The 23,831-nt window shown below is 47.0% G+C and overlaps 1 protein-coding gene across 2 annotated transcripts in view; it reads right to left on the reverse strand.

The window, feature by feature from the left end:
• BTK (Bruton tyrosine kinase) overlaps nt 1-23,831 on the reverse strand; it is a 562,758-nt gene that overhangs the window by 182,882 nt on the left and 356,045 nt on the right. For both annotated transcript variants that reach the window (XM_040405594.1, XM_040405595.1), the window contains exons 10-12: nt 14,984-15,038; nt 3,478-3,557; nt 3,255-3,376 (exon numbers count right to left, since the gene is read on the reverse strand). In XM_040405594.1, the coding sequence (XP_040261528.1) occupies nt 3,255-3,376; nt 3,478-3,557; nt 14,984-15,038 (257 nt within the window). The remainder of the gene's footprint in view (nt 1-3,254; nt 3,377-3,477; nt 3,558-14,983; nt 15,039-23,831) is intronic.

The following is a 23,831-nucleotide window of genomic DNA, read 5'->3' on the forward strand; positions in this document are numbered from 1 at the left end:
CTATTCAAACACTGATGGATGAATCTGTACACTGGTTTATTATGGCTCATTGTGTATTCACTAGATGAATTATTTTTGTTATTATTGCTCTTGGTTCCTACAGATATTGTCTTATAACAAACATGCGTTGTCGAGACATGAAACGGTATGATTGTGTGCATCATTACCTAATTTGTTCGTTCTACTCATTTTGCGTTCCATTTGGCCCTTTGTCCTTTTGCGTTCCACGGGACGGAGCTGCGCGATCTGTCGCCCGGACGTGACGTGGTGCCGGGTGCGTTTCCGGTCTGTGGAACGCATCACAGCATCGGCTTCCGGCCGGGCGCCATGTTGCGCAGGCGCACTCGCTTTTCCACCACGCCGGCTTGACCGGCACATGTCGCAGTGTTCAGACCGTGCACCGGGGAGCTCTGAGGTGGCGCCCCTCGATTTGCCCCATCTGGCCTTCCCCTCCTCCAATTACCTTAACAGGTTTGACCACAGATCTACTTACTTATAGGTTAATTATTGTAAATATAAGGACCTTGTAACACTGTTTTATATCTACATGGACCTCTGATGAAGCTAGTTGGGTACTAGCGATACGCGTGAGGATTCTTTTCCTGCTTGTCTCACTGAAGGGTTGCTTATTTTCCTCTCCCTGTGTTACCACTGTGCCACCTGATAAGTATACCGTTTTGGTTCTATGGATTATTTTTCCTTATTCCAGTATTGCATTACTCATGGTATCCTTGGATGATGGTTGTTTCATGCTTATCTATTTTCTCCCTTCAGTGGGGTACTGCTTTTTATATGTCCATGGTTTTAAACTTTGTGTCTTCAATAAATTAATATTTATTCTTGGAGGTGCGGCTGAGTTTGGTATTTCTTTCCCTTAGCTTAGCTTCCCCAGTATTGCCCCTCATATGTTTAATGCAATGGTATTTATAATTGCCCCCCTGTAGTGCCCCAGGATGTTTAAAGGGGTTGGCCACTTCCTGCCATTTCTGACCAATCTGTATGTAAGGTGGCTATAAGGCACTTACTAATACAGCCTTTGTTGATATTGTGTGCTTTTCGCTATATTTCATAAGCCATGCCCCCTTGTTAGGTAAATATTCTCTGCTGTCTGCATAGAAATCCAGTCCATAAGATGGCCGCTGATGGAGGGTTACGTGACCAGGCAAAGATTACTTTAGACATGGCATTCAGCCATTTCCACTCAAATACACTGTACCTGCCATCTGTACTTACCCTGTTGAGAGTTTAGTCCAGATGTACTATATCTGAATGGAGGAGACTAAGTGATTTGCCTGGTCACATGACTCTCCATCAGCAGCCATTTTATGGACAAGACCTTTGTGTGGACAGCACAAAAGATTTGGCCAACAAGGGTGTATACCTTATGAAATATATCAAATGGTACAGAATATCAACAGAGGCCCCCCTGTATTTTTATAATTCTACTTAGTAGTGATGCCCTGTATTTTTTAATGCTCCCAGTAGTGCCCCTTGTATTTTTATAATGCTCCAAGAAGTATCCCTTGTATTTTTTAATGCCTCTAGTAGTGCCCCTGTGTTGCCAGTAGCATTTTGAGGAAGAAAATAGAAAGTACTTACTTCAGTCCCATTCCATGTTGCCATCAGAATTTGGCTGTCTCCCGGCACAAGCTGCGCAATGACATCATCACGGCCGTGTGCCCTGGGACTCGGGCAGATGTGATTGCGCCGCTTACAAACCCGTCAAACGCAACCTCCTGCGCTGTTGTACTGTTTCATAGGCCTCAAGCAGAGTGGCCTGAGGCCTATGAGAGTGAAGGGTGGGGACGGGAGTTGTTGGCTCCCGTGCCCTGCAACCTGAGGCAAGATGTGGTGCTAGCTCACTTGTCTGACAGTGGGCCCCACACAACTGCGTGGTTTGCGTGGTGGTCAAGACAGCCACTGGTTATATGATGTTGATATTAACAAAAGGCCTAGCTGTAGCAAAACACAGCCGTTTTCCTGAAAGACATGGAACTGCTTTTCAAACAATGCAGTTCTGCACAAACCTCTGTGAATTCATAGCAGCTTTGCATAATTTTATGGAGATTGCTGCAAAATGAAAAAATGCACCTGGGCCAGCTGCACAATAAGCCTGGAGCTTGAGCTCCAGAAGCACCAATGGTGCACGAAGGCAGACTAACACTCTACAATGGAGCAGCTGACTGTAAGCAAGCCTGACAGGACGGGGTCATGTGACCATCCTTCTCCATCTTCTCAGTATTCTGCATTCTGATATACGAAATGAAGAAATCCATGTGCAGGACAAATCCCCAAAATGTTTGAGTGTTGTAAACTGATGTTTTTGTGAAAATCTTAACAAATTTGATTAATTTAAAATTAATTTGCTTGTGCATATGTTTATGGCTACTCATCTTCCCTCTTATTACTGTGTTGTATTTCATACACGTGGTTATGTCTGGATTTACCCGTGTGTTGGTAAATGAGGCGTATTTTTGACACACATTGTTAATCTGTAATATGCGTTTTCCTAATCCTGGAGAATACACAAGTGTAATCAGATTTAGTTGTAAGTATTAGGACATAATTCGCCCCCAAGAAGAGGAAGATATTCAGCCAGACAGAAGTACAGGCTCGAACTGGCCCACAGGGGTACAGATGAATCCCCCGGTAGGCTCCTGAGCAAGGTGGGCCTCTAGTCTCCCACCCCCTGCACAAGTGGCACATAACACAGTAGACTCACTGCACTATGTACATATATTTACAGTAATGTACAGCACCTAAACCAGCCTATGTTCATGTAAAAAAACTTAATAGATTAAAGAAACTACCCAGATTATTATTATTATAGACATGATCAGAGCTGAGATGACTTTTAGGTATGGAGGAAAGCTAGCCAGTATCCTCAGGACCTACCTTCTCAAAGTTGCTGCAGGGACCCCCATATTCAATCATCTGGTAGAATCTTGCTGCTGTGTGAGCAGGTAACATTTGAATGTAGCCATATGTTGGGCCCCCAAAATAAACTTTACTGGTGGGCCCTAGCCACCCCATTCTGACACTGCAGAAGTAACTTGGATTCACTGTCTGAACGTCATATGGCCAAGTTCAATCTGGATTTTGGCATACATATATTAGTTTACCTGAACAACTTCTGCCATTGTGTGTGGGTCTGGCCCCTGATTGCTAAACTAATGAAAAATTTTGCTGTATCATTGGAAATTAAAACCAGAATTTTAAAGGTACATTTTTGCATAGGTATAAATCTATCTTACCAGCGGCATTATGCTGATGATAGGTGATCAGTTCTGGAATTGAGGAATAGAGATGTTTCTCTGCTAAGTAATACTGGTTTGAAGGCGTCTCACATACTACATAATGACGGATAATTCCTTCCCTGCATAGAACAATTAATTATACAGTTAATATAAATACATATACAGAGTCTTGAAGGATGAATACATACGTTTTGGTGCACTATTAATGTATTTCACTCACCCAGATGACTTTGCATACACAGACACTGTATACTTTCCAGCTTTGCTAGAATCTCTAACAATAAATCCACCCTCCTTGTCCTGTAAAACATAATGACATACTGATGCAATAAAAATTATTTCTGCAATTTATATAGCATTTACACTTACCTAAAGAATTATTAGGAACACCATACTAATACGGTTTTGGACCCCCTTTTGCCTTCAGAACTGCCTTAATTCTACGTGGCATTGATTCAACAAGGTGCTGATAGCATTCTTTAGAAATGTTGGCCCATATTGATAGGATAGCATCTTGCAGTTGGTGGAGATTTGAGGGATGCACGTCCAGGGCACGAAGCTCCCGTTCCACCATATCCCAAAGATATTGGGTTGAGATCTGGTGACTGTGGGGGCCATTTTAGTACAGTGAACTCATTGTCATGTTCAAGAAACCAATTTGAAATGATTCGAGCTTTGTGTCATGGTGCATTATCCTGCTGGAAGTAGCCATCAGAGGATGGATACATGTTCTCATTCTGTTTACGCCAAATTCGGACTCTACCATTTGAATGTAGAAATCGAGACTCATCAGACCAGGCAACATTTTTCCAGCCTTCAACAGACCAATTTTGGTGAGCTCGTGCAAATTGTAGCCTCTTTTTCCTATTTGTAGTGGAGATGAGTGGTACCTGGTGGGGTCTTCTGCTGTTGTAGCCCATCCGCCTCAAGGTTGTGCGTGTTGTGGCTTCACAAATGCTTTGCTGCATACCTCGGTTGTAACGAGTGGTTATTTCAGTCAACCTTGCTCTTCTATCAGCTTGAATCAGTCGGCCCATTCTCCTCTGACCTCTAGCATCCACAAGGCATTTTTGCCCACAGGACTGCCGCATACTGGATGTTTTTCCCTTTTCCCACCATTCTTTGTAAACCCTAGAAATGGTTGTGCGTGAAAATCCCAGTAACTGAGCAGATTGTGAAATACTCAGACTCGCCCGTCTGGCACCAACAACCATGCCACGCTCAAAATTGCTTAAATCAACTTTCTTTCCCATTCTGACATTCAGTTTGGAGTTCAGGAGATTGTCTTGACCAGGACCACACCCCTAAATGCATTGAAGCAACTGCCATGTGATTGGTTGACTAGATAATTGCATTAATGAGAAATAGAACAGGTGTTCCTAATAATTCTTTAGGTGAGTGTATATTTTTGTTTATGAAGGCACATACATCGGTTTGATTCATTTTTCGACCAGAAAAATCTGTGCTTAGATGTTAATCAGTTCTCCACGATTTACATATTATTGACCTATCTTGAGGATAGGACATCAATATGAGATTGGTGGGGGCCCAACTCCCCTGCCAATTGTTTGAGGAAACTGAAGAACCCACTGCAGAGCTCACTGAAGACCCGGTCAGCATCGAGGCCTCCTTGCAGCTCATTAAACACAGCAAAGTCTATTTGATAGTGGCTGTGCATGGTACCGCAGCTCATCCACATTCACTTGCAAGGCTATGTGACCGATGAGCATGACAACACATGGCTTAGGAAGAGGCCTAAATGCTCACTGCGCCACAGTCTCTTCATACAGCCTCTTCATACACCGATCTCATACTCATGACCTATCCTGAGGATAGGCCATCAATATCTAAATCCTGGAGAACCCCTTTAAAGTGTATGTTAAAATATTGAAAAGTCTACAAAATATTAAAAAGTTTTGTATAGTGCTTGTGAGGCCAGTGGAGCTTTTATCAAAACATAGCATGGTCTAGGTATTTTTTGTAACACCCCAGAGTAGTGTTACACTACTGCATCCTGCTACTATCTCTAATGGGCTAATATAATGTCATCTATATATTTCTGTCCAGGTCCTATACACTGTGCATTCCTAATCTGTTTGTAACTGTTATGCTCATGTAATATTCAACAGCAGGTGGCAGCAAATACGGCAGAGCTATCTTAGATAGAATGGAACTTACCATTCCATTCTAAACCCCTCTGGAGAAAAGTGGGCTAGTCCTACTTCCATCAGGAAGGGTGGGACCAGTTAGAGTCAGTCTAGTTTAGCCCAGCTAGGGTAAGGGTTTACAGGGGCACGTCTCTGCTGGACGTGCCCACGCCAGCCAGAGCACCTTAAGCTCTGCTGGCCATAGAGGCCAAAGCTTAAAGCCTCAGGATCCAGGAGGAAAGTTCCCTGGCATAAACTAGTCAGACTAAAGAGAAGAAGTGCAGCATACAGAAGAAGCTTAGTTATACAGCCAGCCTGTCAGTACAGCAGAGTCAGAGAGAAACAGATATAGCAGAGTTGAGTTTGCCTGCCAGTCTCATGCTAAAGCCTGCTGGAACCAAGACAAAGCCTATAAACCGTTTTGGAGAACGTTTATTCAAATTAAAGCTGCCATTGAACTTCATCTTAAGGTCTGGACTCAAGTTATTTCTTCAAATCCCTCAATTATTCCCTCTATTTATTACTTCAGAGCCAAAGCCTGGGGTCCAGCCATATCCAGGTAGGAGTCCCGTGACACACATAAACTCCCGTGGCTCACTATACCACTCGGCATTCCTACACCTGGGACGTGACATAGAGGGCCCGTTGCATTTTATGCCATTGTTATCTACAGGCTTATCTACAGGGCTTCAAAAACATCTGTACAAAATGTAAGGAAAAAAAAAGCAACCAAAAGCTCTTGTCATGCATTCAGCAATATTTCTTATATTGCATATGTATTATGCTTTGTGTTCTAGGTGTAATCCTCCATCTAGTGGTTGTCTGTTCAATCAGTTTAGTTAACTAGAATACAATTCCCTGTATGTCCCTAGGGAGCCACTGTATACAGATGCAGCTGAGCTAGTCCGTTGTGCTAGTGAAACAGTTATTATGCGTCAGTATGACAGCATCACTCTTAGAATCACTTCACACTTCACTTATTTGGTCAGTTATGGAGCCAAAACTGTCAAGCAGGCAGGGATCAAACAGGTAGCGGAGTCCAGAAACACAAGCACGGGTCAGGTACACAGGAACACAAGCAGAGATATCAGCAACGTTTGCAGGACACAAGGACCTTGACACTCAGGCATCTGGGAAAGGGGCTGAGCCACGTATATACATGCAGGAGGGCTAGGATTGATCAGCGAATTCACATGATCTAACCCATAAAGCACAGGAAGTGATGCACGCCGGCCCTTAAGAAAGTGCTGCAGGGAGCAAGCAGCAAGCATGCTGTGGCCAGGGCTGAAAGGAAACTGTGGACAGGATCCGAGAACAAACAGTACCGACAAGGACAGAGCCCAGGACTGCAGTGGTAAATGGGGGAAGCATTGGCAGCAGGTCACCGCTGAACACGGCACCCGGGACCGCGACGGTAAGCAGGGGAACAGCAGCGCACAGCAGCCACTGTTACAGTAACCCCCGTTTCGCCCCTCCTTTTGAAACCACGACGAGACAGAAACCTCTTCACCAAGTTGGGAGCATGAATGTTTTCCTCTGGTTCCAAAGACCTCTCCTAAGGACCAAAGCCTTTCCAGTCCACAAGACAGTAGGTCTTCTTACCACGCTTCTTAATGTCCAGGATGTCTTTGACCTCAAATACCTCATTAGAATCTCCATATACCAGAGTCAGAGTAGAGGTGTCATGACCGGCATGCCGATCACATACGTGACGCAAAGGGAGGGAAATGGGAAGGCCCTGTCCAAGGGAGAGGGAAAGATGGTGACCCCTAACTCACCTTGAGGCTGGCACCTGACTGCCCTGACGTCCCTAGACGGGTTTCTCACCCGTACGCCGATCACGTGCCTAAACCCTGGCTTTCCCTGAGATGAGCCCTACGTAGTGAATAGGGCGGTGGGAACACTAGTCCGCACCACTAACACTAAAGGGAAACACCAAGGAGAGGACAGACAAGACAGACAAACATATAATCCCAGGTGGGCGACAACAGCGGACAACAAAAGCCCAACAGGGATCCGGAGGGTAACGCTCTGGAACAACAACCAGGAATCACAGCTACACAGCTCCAGTGGGTTAGTATAGAAGTCCAGGCAGGAAGTTCTACATCTGGCAACCAGAGAAGTGAGAGATGGGAATATAAGGAGGTTGGGATTGCTGGACAAGAAACAGCTGAGGAGGAGAAGCTACGGATCCCTGAGTGAGCCAAAAAGGATTGCAAGGCAAACCCAGAAAGCTACCATTAAGAAACAGCACTGTCTTTAGACATAGAGCGCGCAGCCACCTGCTGCGACTTCCTGACCCCGGGTATAACGGAGTCAGAAGTGGCTCTTGACACCCTCGTGACAAGAGGGAGCCATAGAGAAGTGAGTAAGAACTACTGGTTTTAGTAAGGACATATGGAAGGCTTAGGAATCCACAGACAGAGAGAGTGGCTCAGTTTGTGTACTGTTCACTATGTTAAATGCATTGCTTTTCTGTGCCTCTTCCCCTCCCCCTTTTTCCTATCCCATTGTTTCCCCAGCAGGAATTATCCCAAAGTCAAACAAGCCATCCTAGCATGGTATGCCATTATCTCTGAGGCATACCGACTCAAATTCCGGGACATCAAGAAACAAACAAAAGACTCACACACAGAATGGGCACACCGACTACAGCGAGCCGCCAAGGGGTGGATGGAAGCAACACGGGTCACCACTATGGAAGAGATGTTCCAGTTAATAGTAATGGAGCAGTTTTTCAATGGACTAACCACAGATCGCAAACCCCGTACCCTACCAGAGGCAGCCAAGCTAGCTGACGAGTTCCAAAACACCAGGCGAGACCAACGCACACCACACCGGACCACCTATGGATCTACCACCTCTCTGCCAGCAGTGACTACCTTGTCTCACCCACGACCAGCCGCGAGCCACAACCAGTACCCTCCTAGGTAATACCCGACCACCAATTCGCTGCCACACTTGCAACCAACAGGGGCACATCCAGAGAGACTGCCCACGTAACCTACCTGGCCAGAACTGGAACCACCAGGGTCCTCCTCCCCCCAATCGGGCTGCAGTACACTGCTGCCAAAGAGAATCTGTGCTCCCAACATCCACAGTTACCTCAATAGAAGAGCCTCTGGGGACCCTACACGAGGTAAACCCCATACAAGCCACCTCCGACAACCGCCAGGGGCACCGCCAGGTGGTACACATGTAGGGGAAGAGTATACAAGGATTACGTGACTCTGGGGCCACGTTAACCCTGGTCCGAAATCATTTGGTGCCTAAGCACACCCTCACTGGAGACTGTGTAGCTGTACGGGTGGCAGAGGGAGCAATTTACAAAGTTCCCACTGCCAAGGTGCATTTGAATTGGGAGGCAGGGCATGGAAATGTGGAGGTGGGAATTATGCAGGATTTGCCTGCTGATGTTATTTTGGGAAACGACTTGGGGAAGCTCACCTCTGCTTTTGTCCCTCAACCAACTATCCAAGAGGCCTACCCGGTTGTTACCCAGCAGCAAGCACGCACTAGATCCCTCCCTGCAGGTATATAAAGATAGGACCAAGGAGGGTTGGAGGGAGAGAGATATGCTTGGGACAAAGGTCTCATATACCGCTATGCAAAGAAGGTAGTAGCAGGGTCCATACCCGTGCCCACTAAGCAGTTAGTGGTACCCCGAAAGTATAGACGAGAGTTGCTGCGCATCGCGCACGATATACCATTATCAGGACATTTAGGAATCAGCCGAACTAAACATCGGCTGATGCAGAACTTCTTGTGGCCAGGTATCTCAAAGGATATTAGACAATACTGTCAAACGTGTGATACCTGCCAGAGGGTAGGGAAGAGAGGGGATCGCTATAAAGCCAAACTCAGATCCCTGCCCGTAATTGAAGAACCCTTCAGTCGGGTAGCCGTAGACATAATAGGACCCCTAGTGAAACCCTGTCCCTCCGGCAAGAAATACATCTTGACCGTAGTGGACTACGCCACTAGATACCCAGAGGCAGTGGCATTGACCAATGTACATGCAGAGACTATAGCGGATGCCCTTATGCAAATATTTTCCCGTATGGGATTTCCCCAGGAGATTATTTTGGATAGGGGCACCCAGTTCACTGCAGAGGTCACCCACCGACTCGGTAAAGTGTGTGGGGTGCAACCAATCTTAAACTCTGCCTACCACCCCCAGTCCAACGGGCTCTGTGAACGGTTTAACGGAACACTTAAACAGATGATCCGCACGTTCATAGATACTCAAAAACACTGGGAACGATTTTTGCCCCACTTGCTCTTTGCCTATAGGGAAGTACCCCAAGAATCCACGGGATTCTCCCCTTTTGAATCATTGTTCGGGAGGAGAGTGAGGGGTCCCTTAGACCTTATCAAAGAACACTGGGAGGGAGGGGTAACTACGAATGGTACCCCTATTGTCCCATACACGCTAGAGTTTAGGGAACGCTTGGAGGCTCTGACCCAGACAGGTCACTTGTTTGGAGTTTCTACTCTAGGGGTGCATCAGGGGGGCTTCAAATGGGACATGGTGTCAAAAAACCAGTCCAGCAAAATCTGCCTTCCAAAAACCGTATGGCATTCCTTTCCTTCTGCGCCCTGCCGTGTGCCCGTATAGCGGTTTACGACCACATATGGGGTGTTTCTGTAAACTACAGAATCAGAGCCATAAATATTGAGTTTTGTTTGGCTGTTAACCCTTGCTTTGTAACTGGAAAAAAATTATTAAAATGGAAAATCTGCCAAAAAAGTTAAATTTTGAAATTGTCTCTCTATTTTCCATTAATTCTTGTGGAACACCTAAAGGGTTAACAAACCCTGATGCACCCCTAGAGTAGAAACTCCAAAAAAGTGACCCCATTTTAGAAACGACGGGATAGGGTGGCAGTTTTGTTGGTACTAGTTTAGGGTACATATGATTTTTGGTTGCTCTATATTACACTTTTTGTGAGGCAAGGTAACAAGAAATAGCTATTTTGGCACCGTTTTAATTTTTTGTTATTTGATACCTAATATGTATACTATTTTTTTATTTATGTAAGTTTTACACAAGGATTTCATTTTTAAAACAAAAAGATGATGGTTTGATTAGCACTATTTTCGGGTGCGTATGACTTTTTGATCGCTTGCTATTACACTTTTTGTGATGTAAGGTGACAAAAAATAACTTTTTTTACACCGTTTTTATTTTACTTTTTTTACGGTATATACCTGAGGGGATAGGTCATGTGATATTTTTATAGAGCAAGTTATTACGGACGCGGCGATACCTAATATGTATACTTTTTATTTATTTATGTAAGTTTTACACAATGATTTCATTTTGAAACAAAAAAAATCATGTTTTAGTGTCTCCATAGTCTGAGAGCCATAGTTTTTTCAGTTTTTGGGTGATTATCTTAGGTAGGGTCTCATTTTTTGCGGGATGAGATGACGGTTCGATTGACACTATTTTAGGGTGCATATGACTTTTTGATCGCTTGCTATTAGGCCTCTTTCACACGGGCGTTGCGGGAAAAGGTGCGGGTGCGGGAGCTATTTTTCCGCGCGAGTGCAAAACATTGTAATGCGTTTTGCACGCACGTGAGAAAAATCGGCATGCTTGGTACTCAAACCCGAACTTCTTCACAGAAGTTCGGGCTTGGGATCGGTGTTCTGTAGATTGTATTATTTTCCCTTATAACATGGTTATAAGGGAAAATAATAGCATTCTGAATACAGAATGCATTGTACAATAGCGCTGGAGGTCTTTGCTGTGTGCAGGAAAAGGACCTGTGGTGACGTCACTCCGGTCATCACATGGTCCGTCACATGATCTTTTACCATGGTGATGGATCATGTGATGACCGGAGTGATGTCACCACAGGTCCTTTTCCTGCACACAGCAAAGAAGAAGACAGAAGAGATGCCGGGCTGTGCGAGAAAGTGGATTAAGGTGAGTTAAATTCTTTTTTATTTTTTTTTAACCCCTCCAGCCCTATTGTACTATGCATTTTGTATTCAGAATGCTATTATTTTCCCTTATAACCATGTTATAAGGGAAAATAATAATTATTGGGTCCCCATCCCAATCGTCACCTAGCAACCGTGCATGAAAATCGCACCGCATCCGCACTTGCTTGCGGATGCTTGCGATTTTCACGCAACCCAATTCATTTCTATGGGGCCTGCATTACGTGAAAAACGCACAAAGAGGAGCAGGCTGCGATTTTCACGCAACTCACAAGTGATGCATGAAAATCACCGCTCGTGTGCACAGCCCCATAGAAATGAATGGGTCAGGATTCAGTGCAGGTGCAATGCGTTCAACTCACGCATTGCACCCGCGCGGAATACTCGCCCGTGTGAAAGGGGCCTTACACTTTTTGTGATGTAAGGTGACAAAAAATGGCTTTTTTTTACACCGTTTTTATTTTTATTTTTTTACGGTGTTCATCTGAGGTGTTAGGTCATGTGATATTTTTATAGAGCAGGTTATTACGGACACGGTGATACCTAATATGTATACTTTTTAATTTATTTTTGTAAGTTTTACACAATAACAGCTTTTTAAAAAAAATAAAAATGATGTTTTAGTGTCTCCATATTCTGAGCCATAGTTTTTTTTATTTTTTGGGAGATTGTCTTAGGTAGGGGCTCATTTTTTGCGGGATGAGGTGACGGTTAGATTGGTACTATTTTGGTGGGCATACGCCTTTTTGATCGCTTACTGTTGTACTTTTTATGATGTAAGGTGACAAAAAATGGTTTATTTAGCACAGTTTTTATTTTTTATTTTTTACGGTGTTCCTCTGAGGGGTTAGGTCATGTGATATGTTTATAGAGCCGGTCGATACTCACGTGGCAATACCTAATATGTCAACTTTTTTTTCCCCCCTAACTTTTACCAATTTTTTTTTACTTTATTTGGGGAAAATGACTTTTTGTTTATTTTTACTTGAAACTTTAATTTTTTGGGGGGGAAAACTTTTTTTTTCACTTTATTTTTTGTCCCACTTTGGGACTTCAACTTTTGGGGGGTCTAATCCTTTACAATGCATTCCAATACTTCTGTATTGGAATGCATTGGCTGTATGAGTAATACAGTCTGTATTACTCATACAGCTTCCGGCCTGTGAGATCCAGGGGGCTGGATCTCACAGGCTCTTCACCGGAAGGCAGTGCCGATGCCTCAGGAAGGCATCGAGCTACCTTCCATGCCATCGAGTCCCCCCTACAGCTCCACGGGGACCCGATGGCACCGCCGCCACATGTAAAAGCCGCAAACCGCAGGTCTGCGCATTTAGCGCATTTAGCCAAGGTGCCTGCTCAATGATTTGAGCAGGCACCGGGTTCCGATCACCGGGTGATCGGAAATACATAGGACATACCGGTACGCCCTGTGTCCTTAAAGAGGACCTTTCACCGATTCTTACCCTATGAACTAACTATACAGATATGTAGAGCGGCGCCCGGGGATCTCACTGCACTTACTATTATCCCCGGGCGCCGCTCCGTTCTGCCGCTATGCCCTCCGGTATCTCCGCTCACTAAGTTATAGTAGGCGGAGATACCAGTCCCTAAGTTATGGTAGGCGGAGTCTGCCCTAGCGCTGGGCAATCGCAGCGCAGAGCTCACAGCCTGGGAGGTTATTTTCTCCCAGGCTGTGAGCTCTGCAATGCGATTGGCCAGCGCTAGGGCAGACTCCGCCTACCATAACTTAGGGAACGGAGATACCGGAGGGCATAGCAGGAGAACGGAGCGGCGCCCGGGGATAATAGTAAGTGCAGTGAGATCCCCGGGCGCCGCTCCACATGTCTGTATAGTTAGTTCATAGGGTAAGAATCGGTGAAAGGTCCTCTTTAAGTACCGGGTCATCAGGGCGTACCGGTACGCCCTATGTCCTAAACAGGTTAAGAACATGTTTGTTCGAAACGCGTAGACGATTATTTGGAACACTGAGGTGATGCTGTCACTGTATGGATCTGTGCTATTTTGAATAAAGGAACCTACAACGTTGTTTAACTTCGATGCTGGATTCATCTCTTTATTCCTGCAAGTCTACGGTCTTACCAAGGTTTCCGTGCATCAGGGAAGTCAATCCAAGGGATAGAGGCAGCAGGTGACTGGATACCGTCCACATTGCTACATATTATGCTATATATGTGTCATCCACAGATCCCCACTAGAACAGTGTCCCTGTGTAAATAGTGAATGACCCCCAATACAGGGGCTGGGGCCAGCAACTCGTGTTGGAATGGCAGCGGGGCCCGGTGCAGTCACTGTATTCTATTTCACCGGGCCCCGCTCACTGTAGTATTCATATGTAACATGTAGGCATGGGAGCCTTGTTAAGCTATAGAAATCCTCTGCAGCAGTAGCGAAATCCACATAGTACTCACTTGAAACTCCCGTAGCAGGTAGGCTGGCCGGCCGGCAGCGTAACATCACTCACTATGTCACGCGCCTGCTCCTCCTACTTTATGAATAAAACAGGCGGAGCAGGCGCGTGACATAGTGGGTGATGTTACGCTGCCGGCCGGCCAGCCTACCTGCTACGGGAGTTTCAAGTGAGTACTATGTGGATTTCGCTACTGCTGTAGAGGATTTCTATAGCTTAACAAAGCTCCCATGCCTACATGTTACATATGAATACTACAGTGAGCGGGGCCCGGTGTAATAGAATACAGTGACTGCACCGGGCCCCACTGCTATTCCAATATCAGTTGCCGGCCCCCAGCCCCTCCTCCCTCCCCGCTGATACATCGCCAGCTCCACTTTTGGGGGGGAAAAAGTGCATCTTATAGGGTGAAAAATAAGATAACTTTCTGACTATCCTTTATTAACTCTTTCTGGGAGGGAGATAGGAAAAACAGCAATACGGTCACTGCATTTTTACATTATAAATTTTACGGCGTTAATTTTTGGTATAAATAACATAATATCTTAATTCTCTGGGTCAGTACGATTACAGTGATACCAAATACATATAGTTATTTTTTTTTACATTTTACTACCTTTTTGCAAAAAAAAACCTTTTTTTAAAAGAAAATAATGTTTTTGCATTTACGTATTCCAAGACCCATAACTTTTTTATTTGTCTTTCTATGGAGTTGTGTAAGGGCTTGATATTTGCGGGACGACTTGTATTTTTCATTGGTATTATTTTGGAGTACATGACGCTTTTTTATCGCTTGTTATAACTTTTTTTCTGTGGCAACTAAGTATAAATTAGCAATTCTGGCTCTACCCACAACAATTAGTTGTTCGTTCCCTGCAGGCTCTTGCACTAGAAATAGTATTTTGAATGGAGCGAGAAGCACAGATCCATTTAAAGTGTAGTGGCTGGGACAGCTTACTGCGGCTCAGCTCCCATTCACTTTTCATTCTGGCACAGGAGGATGCAAGGAACAGCTGATCAGTGTGGATGCTGGGTGTTGGACTACCAGCAAGCTAATATGGATCCATAGGACAGGTCATCCGTATGTGAAGCCTGGAAAACCTCTTTAAACAGGTAATTTTCTAACTATACATTCCTGTAAACAATGTACGGAACAATATATGCAGTAGTTTGAGAGGTTTAGGATTGTGATGTCTTACCTCTGCTCTTAGTAATTGCTCTGCCTGGTTTCTTGTCATATTTTTTGAATACCATCTGCACAGCAAAAAATAAAAGACAATTGTTGAGACTGTATACCATATCCATCTGCATGTATTATTGATCTGGGTTTGTTTACAGCACTAATAAATTGAGAATGAAAAGAGAGACTATTTTGTTTTCTCTTTGGAAGAGCATCCTTTGGAAGAAGTGACAAAAGCTTCAGGGAGCCAAGAAGCACCAGAATCAGCATCTCCAGAGAGGGCACAGATAAGGAAGAAAGAGACCAAGCCGGTTGGGAGGGAAGGGGGGGAGGGGGGGTAGCATTACTGGCTTCTCTCTCCTCCATGCAGGCTGAGGCCTGTTTCTGCTGTACCCAAAGGGCATGTGCACTCCCTCCAGCTCTTAAAAGGGGAGCTCATGCGCACCCTAATCTTCCCCAGCTGCCTCCTCGCTGGGCAGGTGCCTGAGCAATAGGTTCTAATTTGTTAGTGTCCCACAAAGTTGTGCTATGTCTGTGTTCATCTGGTTGGATTTGACACTTTGCTGCCTGACCTGAGTTCTGCCTGATCTCCATTCTGACCCTGAGCTGCCTGCCTTGACCTCAGATTGTTTATCTCATTGCACAAACTCTACCTGGCCTGACTTCAGTTTGTCCCTGACAGTTGTTTTGCCTGATCCCCTGGTGCTCTGCACCAACAAACAGAGACTACTGAAAGAGGTACCAGCCTTTTGGTTCCCCTGCAGCGAAGTCCAAATCGCTGTACCTGGGTTAAATGGTGAATACCAAGGGGACCACTTAGATAACGCCCTTAGGAGTAGCTGAAAGTCAAATCTGTGGCACAGTGGATCCATAGCCGCTTTTTAACAATTATATAGTTAATAGTAGGCCAGGCGAATTTCCATTATTTTGCATTTTGTTTTTTTTCCCCTGCCTTCCCTGAACACCAGTTCTAAATTGAGTATTTGTGAGCACTTCCAAAAATCTAGATAAAGTCTACATGTTTGAAATGTATGTATTATTTATTGTACAGTTCTCTTGGATAACTTTCAGATCTAGACATTCTATAGTCATGAGGTTTGATGCATTAAGAAAGTTAGCCTGACTTCCTCTCCAAATCACAAAGAGGTCACCTACATATGTATCTATTCCACGACTATGTTGCAGCCTATTTTAGCATATTGATGTAATTCTTGAGGCACACTGCATGAGCCAAGGAATGTGAATCCATTTTCTTTTAGCGCTGAAGGGAGTATAAAAAAAATGCAAAAGACCACACTTCCTCCACAATGCTGAGCATATATATTTAGCCAATAATTTATTAATGGCATTAAACAGGTTATTATCAGAAATATGGGATCTATGGGAGTTGGCCTCATTTAGAATTTTTTTTTTTTTTTTAACAATATATCTAAGGCCCCTTTCACACGGGTGAGTTTTCCGCGCGGGTGCAATGCGTGAGGTGAACGCATTGCACCTGCACTGAATCTGGACCCATTCATTTCTATTGGGCTGTGCACATGAGCGGTGATTTTCACGCATCACTTGTGCGTTGCTTGAAAATCGCAGCATGCTCTATATTGTGCGTTTTTCACGCAAAGCAGGCCCCATAGAAGTGAATTGGGCTGCGTGAAAATTGCAAGCATCCGCAAGCGCGGATGCGGTGTGATTTTCACGCACGGTTGCTAGGAGACAATCGGGATGGGGACCCGATCTTTATTATTTTCCCTAAATAATAGCATTCTTAATACAGAATGCAAAGTAAATTAGGGATGGATGGGTTAAAAAATAAAAATGTAACTCACCTTATCCACTTGTTCGCGCTGCCTGGCTTCTCTTCTTTCTTCTTCTTTGATGACCTGGGAGAAAAGGACCTTTGGTGATATCACATGGTCCATCACATGATCCATCACCATGGTGATGGACCATGTGATGAACGCAGTGACGCCATCAAAGGTCCTTTTTGTCCCAGGTCATCAAAGAAGAAGAAAGAAGAGAAGCCGGGCTGCCCGAACAAGTGGAGGAGGTGAGTTTAATTTTTTTTTTTTTTTTTTTTTAACCCCTCCATCCCTAATTTACTTAGCATTCTGTATTAAGAATGCTAATATTTTCCCTTATAACCATGTTATAAGGGAAAATAATAAAATCTACACAACACCTAACCCAAACCCGAACTTCTGTGAAGAAGTCCGGGTTCGGGTCTGGGTACCAAACATGCAGATTTTTCTCACGCGCGTGCAAAACGCATTAAAACGCTTTGCACTCAGGATAGCTCATCAATATCAGATAGGCATTGGTTCGACACCCGGCACCCCCGCTGATCAGCTGTTTGAAGAGGAGACGCGCACTGTGCCAGCGCTGCCTCCTCTTCACTGTTTACCTTCTCGCCGTCGCCTCTGCAGTGGTGAGCAGGTGTAATGACACCTAACCGTCCCATTCATTTCAATGGGACGGATCGTTCCCATACACTTGGGACATCCGGCACCCCGTTGATCTGATATTGATGACCTATCCTGAGGATAGGTCATAAATATTAAAATCCTGGAGAACCCCTTTAAAACACTCCAAAATATTCCCTCATAGTGGCTATGAATTACCAAGATTATCATGAGGAATTCCTGCATCTCCTGAGGGATGCAAAAACAAATAAAAACTGACCAGAGACCCCACTAATGTATTTAGGTGCGAATTTGATGCACTGGCAAGTAAAAAACAGGAAGCTAACGAGTTGTAATGACTGTTGGTAGGGACAGACAAGGACAGTGAGCCCTAAGGCTAGAACCCAGCCCACTTTCCCTACCTACTTGCAGAATAAGCCCTAGATAGCTATACCGCAACTGGTCGCCGGTCCCTAAGCTATTTAAGTGCAGAGATGGACAACAAACAAAGACAGACAAACACAATACAAGAGTTGTTCATAATGGGCCAGAATCAGACGAGCTACACAGTACCAAGCAAGTGACAGAGTGGTCAGAAGACAAGTTGGGGTCAGAAGCATAAATTATCCAATAACGCACAGGAACAAGAACCAGGAACACAGCTAGTGAGTCCAAAGGCAATCACTGACAATGGTGTATGTCCAGGAAGGCAATGGATCAGAACCTGAGAGGTCTATGACTCGGCGCTACATTAGTCAGAAACATCAACAGGGTGCATGGCTCAGCAGCTAGTCTCTCCGGAGGAGCTAAGGGACCGTGCCACTGGGGCCCGGACAGGTTAGTTTATTACACTAATTTTGTAAATAATCAAAACCTAAGAATAGCCATATTTTACAATATCTCTAAAATACATAAGTGGAAGGCTGAAAAGTCAGCCTGAATTTGTGGGAGGGGCATCTTACCTTCTTAAGCGCCAGCCCCCAGCTCCTCAGGGCGCTTCTGTTCATACGCTGGATAAAGAGTCGCTCCGCTCTGGTACTGTACCCTTGCACGTCGTGAGCTGCTTCATCTGCTTTGTTTTCGCTTCCCATACACCGCCGTTTCACGACCTCAGGATAGGTAACTAATGTATGATGATGCTCCCTGCTCCACAAGGGCTCCTCCGAGCGGCGGTCACATACTTCCAGCTCACAGGGTCGGCGTGCGTTCCAGCGTGGAACGCACGTCGATATCCACTCCTGATCCGTGCGTTTCGCCTCCCTCATGCGGCGGCAGGATGGGCAGGGTCCGGCCTGCGGGTTACCCCCTCCACAGGGCCTTACCCGTCCCGTCCTCTGGCTTGGGCGCTGTCGCAGGCCGGCGTGCGTTCCAGCGTGGAGCGCACACCGGAATCCTCGGCCAGGCCTAGGCTTCTGGTCACGCGCTCGGCGTGTGCGTTCCAGCGTGGAGCGCACGCCGGAATCCTCGGCCAGGCCTGGGCTTCTGGTAACGTGCTCGGCGTGCGTTCCAGCGTGGAGCGCACGCCGGAATCTTCACTCAGGCCCGGCGGCTCTAATCGGCCAGGCGGCTCCAGTGCAGCGGCTCCAGGGCAGGTAAGCTCTGTCCCCACTGGGTCCCCCCTTACAGGAGCCTCCAGCCCGGGCCCCATGTTCCGAGCTTCTGGTGTCCAGATCAGCGGGCGTTCCAGCGTGGAACGCACGCCGATACCTGCTCTCACATCTGGGTCTCCCGCCCCACTTACAACTCGGGACGGGTGGGCCCCGTCCCCCAGTCCACATGGTCACCCCCCACCAGGAATTTTCCCCTTGTCTCCCTGCTTCCGGGGGTAGATGGCGGTGCGTTCCAGGGTGGAACGCACGTCTAAACAAACCCATATACGAAGTAAGCAGGGGTGTCTAGCCCCTGAGCAACAACGGTCCACGTCATTTATAAAGAAACTCAGCAGGGTTACCCAACAACCAAGCCATCTCAAACGCACACCCGCCGTGCCGCGCAGCGCCAGGTGGGATGAAGGAAAAGTCATCCTCGGTCCCCACTCATAGGGGGAGGGCTCCTGGGTCCCCGTTGGGCTGGAAGGGCTCTAGTTTCAGTGCGGAGGTCAAAGAGAGCTGCGGGTCTCACCAGGTGTAGGCTAGGTCGTTATCGCACTCCATACGCGATCAGCTTTCACTAAACGCTCACTGCAGTTATCTGTTCTGAGCCGTGGTGGCGGCAGGGCTACGTGATATATGTACAGTATAGACCAAAAGTTTGGACACACCTTCTCATTCAAAGAGTTTTCTTTATTTTCATGACTATGAAAATTGTAGATTCACAAATAGCCCTTACTTTCAAAGTTTTCCCAATTTTTCGGCTGACTGACTGACCTTCATTTCTTAAAGTAATGATGGCCACTCGTTTTTCTTTACTTAGCTGCTTTTTTCTTGCCATAATATAAATTCTAAGTAAAGAAAAACGAGTGGCCATCATTACTTTAAGAAATGAAGGTCAGTCAGTCAGCCGAAAAATTGGGAAAACGTTGAAAGTAAGGGCTATTTGACCATGAAGGAGAGTGATGGGGTGCTGCGCCAGATGACCTGGCCTCCACAGTCACCGGACCTGAACCCAATCGAGATGGTTTGGGGTAAGCTGGACCGCAGAGTGAAGGAAAAAGGGCCAACAAGTGCTAAGCATCTCTGGGAACTCCTTCAAGACTGTTGGAAGACCATTTCAGGGGACTACCTCTTGAAGCTCATCAAGAGAATGCCAAGAGTGTGCAAAGCAGTAATCAAAGCAAAAGGTGGCTACTTTGAAGAACCTAGAATATGACATATTTTCAGTTGTTTCACAATTGTTTGTTATGTATATAATTCCACATGTGTTAATTCATAGTTTTGATGCCTTCATAGTCATAAAAATAAAGAAAACTCTTTGAATGAGAAGGTGTGTCCAAACTTTTGGTCTGTACTGTATGTGCTTTCACGTTATATGCTGTTGTCTTCCTGCTCTGCTGGGTCACCCAGGCTCACACCTACCTCTGTCTCCTGGATCGCCCAGGCTCACTCCTACCTCTGTCTCCTGGATCGCCCAGGCTCACACCTACCTCTGTCTCCTGCATCGCCCAGGCTCACACCTACCTCTGTCTCCTGGATCGCCCAGGCTCACACCTACCTCTGTCTCCTGGATCTCCCAGGCTCACACCTACCTCTGTCTCCTGGATCTCCCAGGCTCACACCTACCTCTGTCTCCTGGATCTCCCAGGCTCACACCTACCTCTGTCTCCTGGATCGCCCAGGCTCACACCTACCTCTGTCTCCTGGATCGCCTAGGCTCCCACCTACCTCTGTCCTGGATCGCCCAGGCTCATACCTACCTCTGTCTCCTGGATCGCCCAGGCTCACACCTTCCTCTGTCTCCTGGATCACCCAGGCCTGTCATCCTTCCCAGTTATGTTCTCTTTCCCTTCCGAACTTTATGGATTTGTCCTCCCAGGAACGTATTCTGACCATTTCATTCACATGACATTTGACCAAGGTCAGGTGACCCGAGACATCAGCACAGGTATTAGCCTCTAATCCCAGGTACGTTGTCCAGACCGACACAAGCCTTCTCGTAGGCTCCGGTCGTACTACATTCCGGTTACATATAGTTATCCGGGACTATTTCTTTCTTTGCAGGTTAAGCATGTCACATGCTTCAGATGTGGAGGACACCATGTCACTCCCTGGAACGTCAGTCTCAGGCCAGGCTGGCAACATGTCCCTGAGAAGCTGGACGATTCCCAGGCTCATCGCCGAACTCAATAAGAGAGGCATCCCTCACCTGGCCTCTGCCCGCAAAGCAGAGTTATACAAGCTGTTGATGATCACCCCAGGTCCGTCAGGCGTCCAGCCGGGGACCACAGACACTCAACAGTCACTGAGGCATCTGCAAGCCACCATTGACTCCCTGGTCGGCATGGTGACTGACGCTCAGTCCAGGGTGTCGGTACTGGAGGACGTGCCCCCCCCCCCCCCCCCAGGCGTCCCACCCTCTGGCTGAGTCCGTTGTTCCTCAGACGGCCTCTATAGGTACTTCTATTTTCACTCCCCGGGTGGTCCCGGCCCATTTCATCCCTGACGGTATTAAAAAGGATATCCTGGCGGGAAAGGATGTGAACCTGGCGTCCATCCTTATCGCCTCACAAGACCTCCCTGAGAACAGGGTCATCAACTATGGTGACGTCTCCCTCGTCCTGAGGGCCAAGGATGCGAGGCTGAACCGAAAGCTCACCATCCCGGAATTTGTTTTGGCGTTTAGACTGTTCAGGGATATTGTGTGCTCGGCCCAGCCTAGAAGGAGGGAGGAACTAGATTCATACCTCTACCTGGTCACCGACCTGGGGCATAAGTACGGTGGCTCGTCATTTTATGACTATCACCGCTCCTTCTCGGCTAAGGCTGCGGCTGCCCTGGCTCAATTCCAGTTCGTCACCAACTGGGCAAATATCGATATGGAGTTGTTTTGCCGCCACTTCGAGGGTCTCAGGGCCCCATCTTGTTCAGGGTGCCAGTCAATCTTTCATTCCTCGGACTGGTGTCTGAACGCGGTCAACCCCGTCCAGGATAGGTCCCTGCCCGGTCCCTCAGGTCTCCAACTGGGCGCCCCCGGAGTTGACAAACTGGGTCGGCCCATAGTGTACCTGGGTAAGAGCCAGGTCTGCAACAATTTTAACGCGAACGGTTGCGGCTTCAATGGTTGCAGGGCTCTCCATATCTGAAGTCGGCTTCTGAGGACCGGCGGCAGTTATGGAGTTGCTCCAGTCCGAAGTCGACAAGGGTTTCCTCATCGGCCCGCTTGAGTCAATACCATTCCCTTCCTGGCGCATTAACCCCATTGGCCTGGTGTCCAAGAAAAATTCTATTAAAAAGCAGTTAATCTACGACCTGTCCGCGCCTCATGCCTCTGCCGTTCCCAGCCTCAACTCGCTTATTCCATCCAAAGAGTTCTCCATGCAGTATTCCTCTATAGACGAGGCAATTAAGGATATTGTGAACTCCGGCAGGGGTTCCTGGTTGGCGAAGGCGGACATCTCGGACGCCTTCAAGCTCCTCCCCGTTAAACCGCACTTATGGGGTTCCTACGGGCTTAGATGGGCCGATCACTATTTCGCGAACAGGCTCACGTTTGGTTCGAAGAGTAGCCCATGGTTGTTCGACCAATTTGCCAAGGCCCTGCATTGGATCCTCGTCCACCATGGCGGATTACCTACGGTCATCCACTACCTTGATGACTTCTTGATCATCGAGGGTCCACACGGCGGGTCGAGCAACCTGGCTACTCTTCTACAAATTTTTTCCAGCCTGCAGGTCCCGATAGCCCACGCAAAAACTGATGGCCCCGCCAATAGGGTGACGTTCCTCGGCGTCACCCTGGATTGCATCCGGATAGAGGCCAGCCTCCCGGAGGAAAAACTGGCGAGTGCGGCAATTTCCCACGCCATGTCCATGGGCTATCTGTCAAGGGTGGAGCTCCAATCCCTGCTGGGGCGATTCAACTTCGCCTCCAGAATCATGCCCCAGGCCAGGGCATTCACCTCCAGGTTGCTCCAGTTGTTGCCTTCGGCTCCTGACCAGAGCAGCATCGTCCACTTGGACAGCCATGCCAGGGTGGACTTGGCCATGTGGTCCCTGTTCCTATCCTCCTGGAACGGTATCTCTCTTTTTGTACCGTCATGGGCACCGTCATACCCCACCATTTTCTCGGACGCTGCCGCATCCCGGGGGTATGCCTCTATTTTAGAGTCCCATTGGTTGGCCTGCCAGTGGCCCGTAGAGATCCGGTCAGTCTCCGAAAGTCTGAGCTCGTCTTCCCTCCTGGAGCTTTACCACATTGTGGCGGCGGCTCAGGTGTGGGGTCATCGGTGGGCGAACACACCGGTGATGTTCATCACCGATAACCAAGCGTTGGTGGACATTATCACAAGAGGTCGGGCAAAATCTTCCAGGATCATGTCCCTCCTGCGCAGACTGGTTTGGCTCTCTCTCACTCATAACTTCCATGTGTTCTGCAGCCACATTCCGGGGGTCGAGAATGTGGCGGTGGATGCCCTGTCTCGATTTAATTTCCCCCTCTTTTTTCAGGTGCTGCCAGGAGCGGACCCCACGGGGTCCCCTCTTCCGGTCTTCCAGTCTCTGGTGATGGACTAGAGTCCCTCCTTGCTCACGCCAGGAACTTGGTACAGCATTCCCTCTCCTCCAATACCGTCAGGAACTACCAAGCCGGCGTCAAGGTTTACGAAGTTTTTTCCAGGTCCCACCCGCAAGGTTTATGATAATGCAAACGGATCCGTTTTGACTTTACATTGAAAGTCAATAGGGGACGGATCCGTTTGAAAATTGAGCCATATTGTGTCAACTTCAAACGGATCCTTCCCCATTGACTTACATTGTAAGTCTGGACGGATCCGTTTGCCTCCGCACGGCCAAGCTGCGTTCGGGTGTCCGCCTGCTG

The sequence above is a fragment of the Bufo bufo genome, chromosome 8 (assembly GCF_905171765.1).
Source record: "Bufo bufo chromosome 8, aBufBuf1.1, whole genome shotgun sequence".
NCBI classification, from domain to species: domain Eukaryota; kingdom Metazoa; phylum Chordata; class Amphibia; order Anura; family Bufonidae; genus Bufo; species Bufo bufo.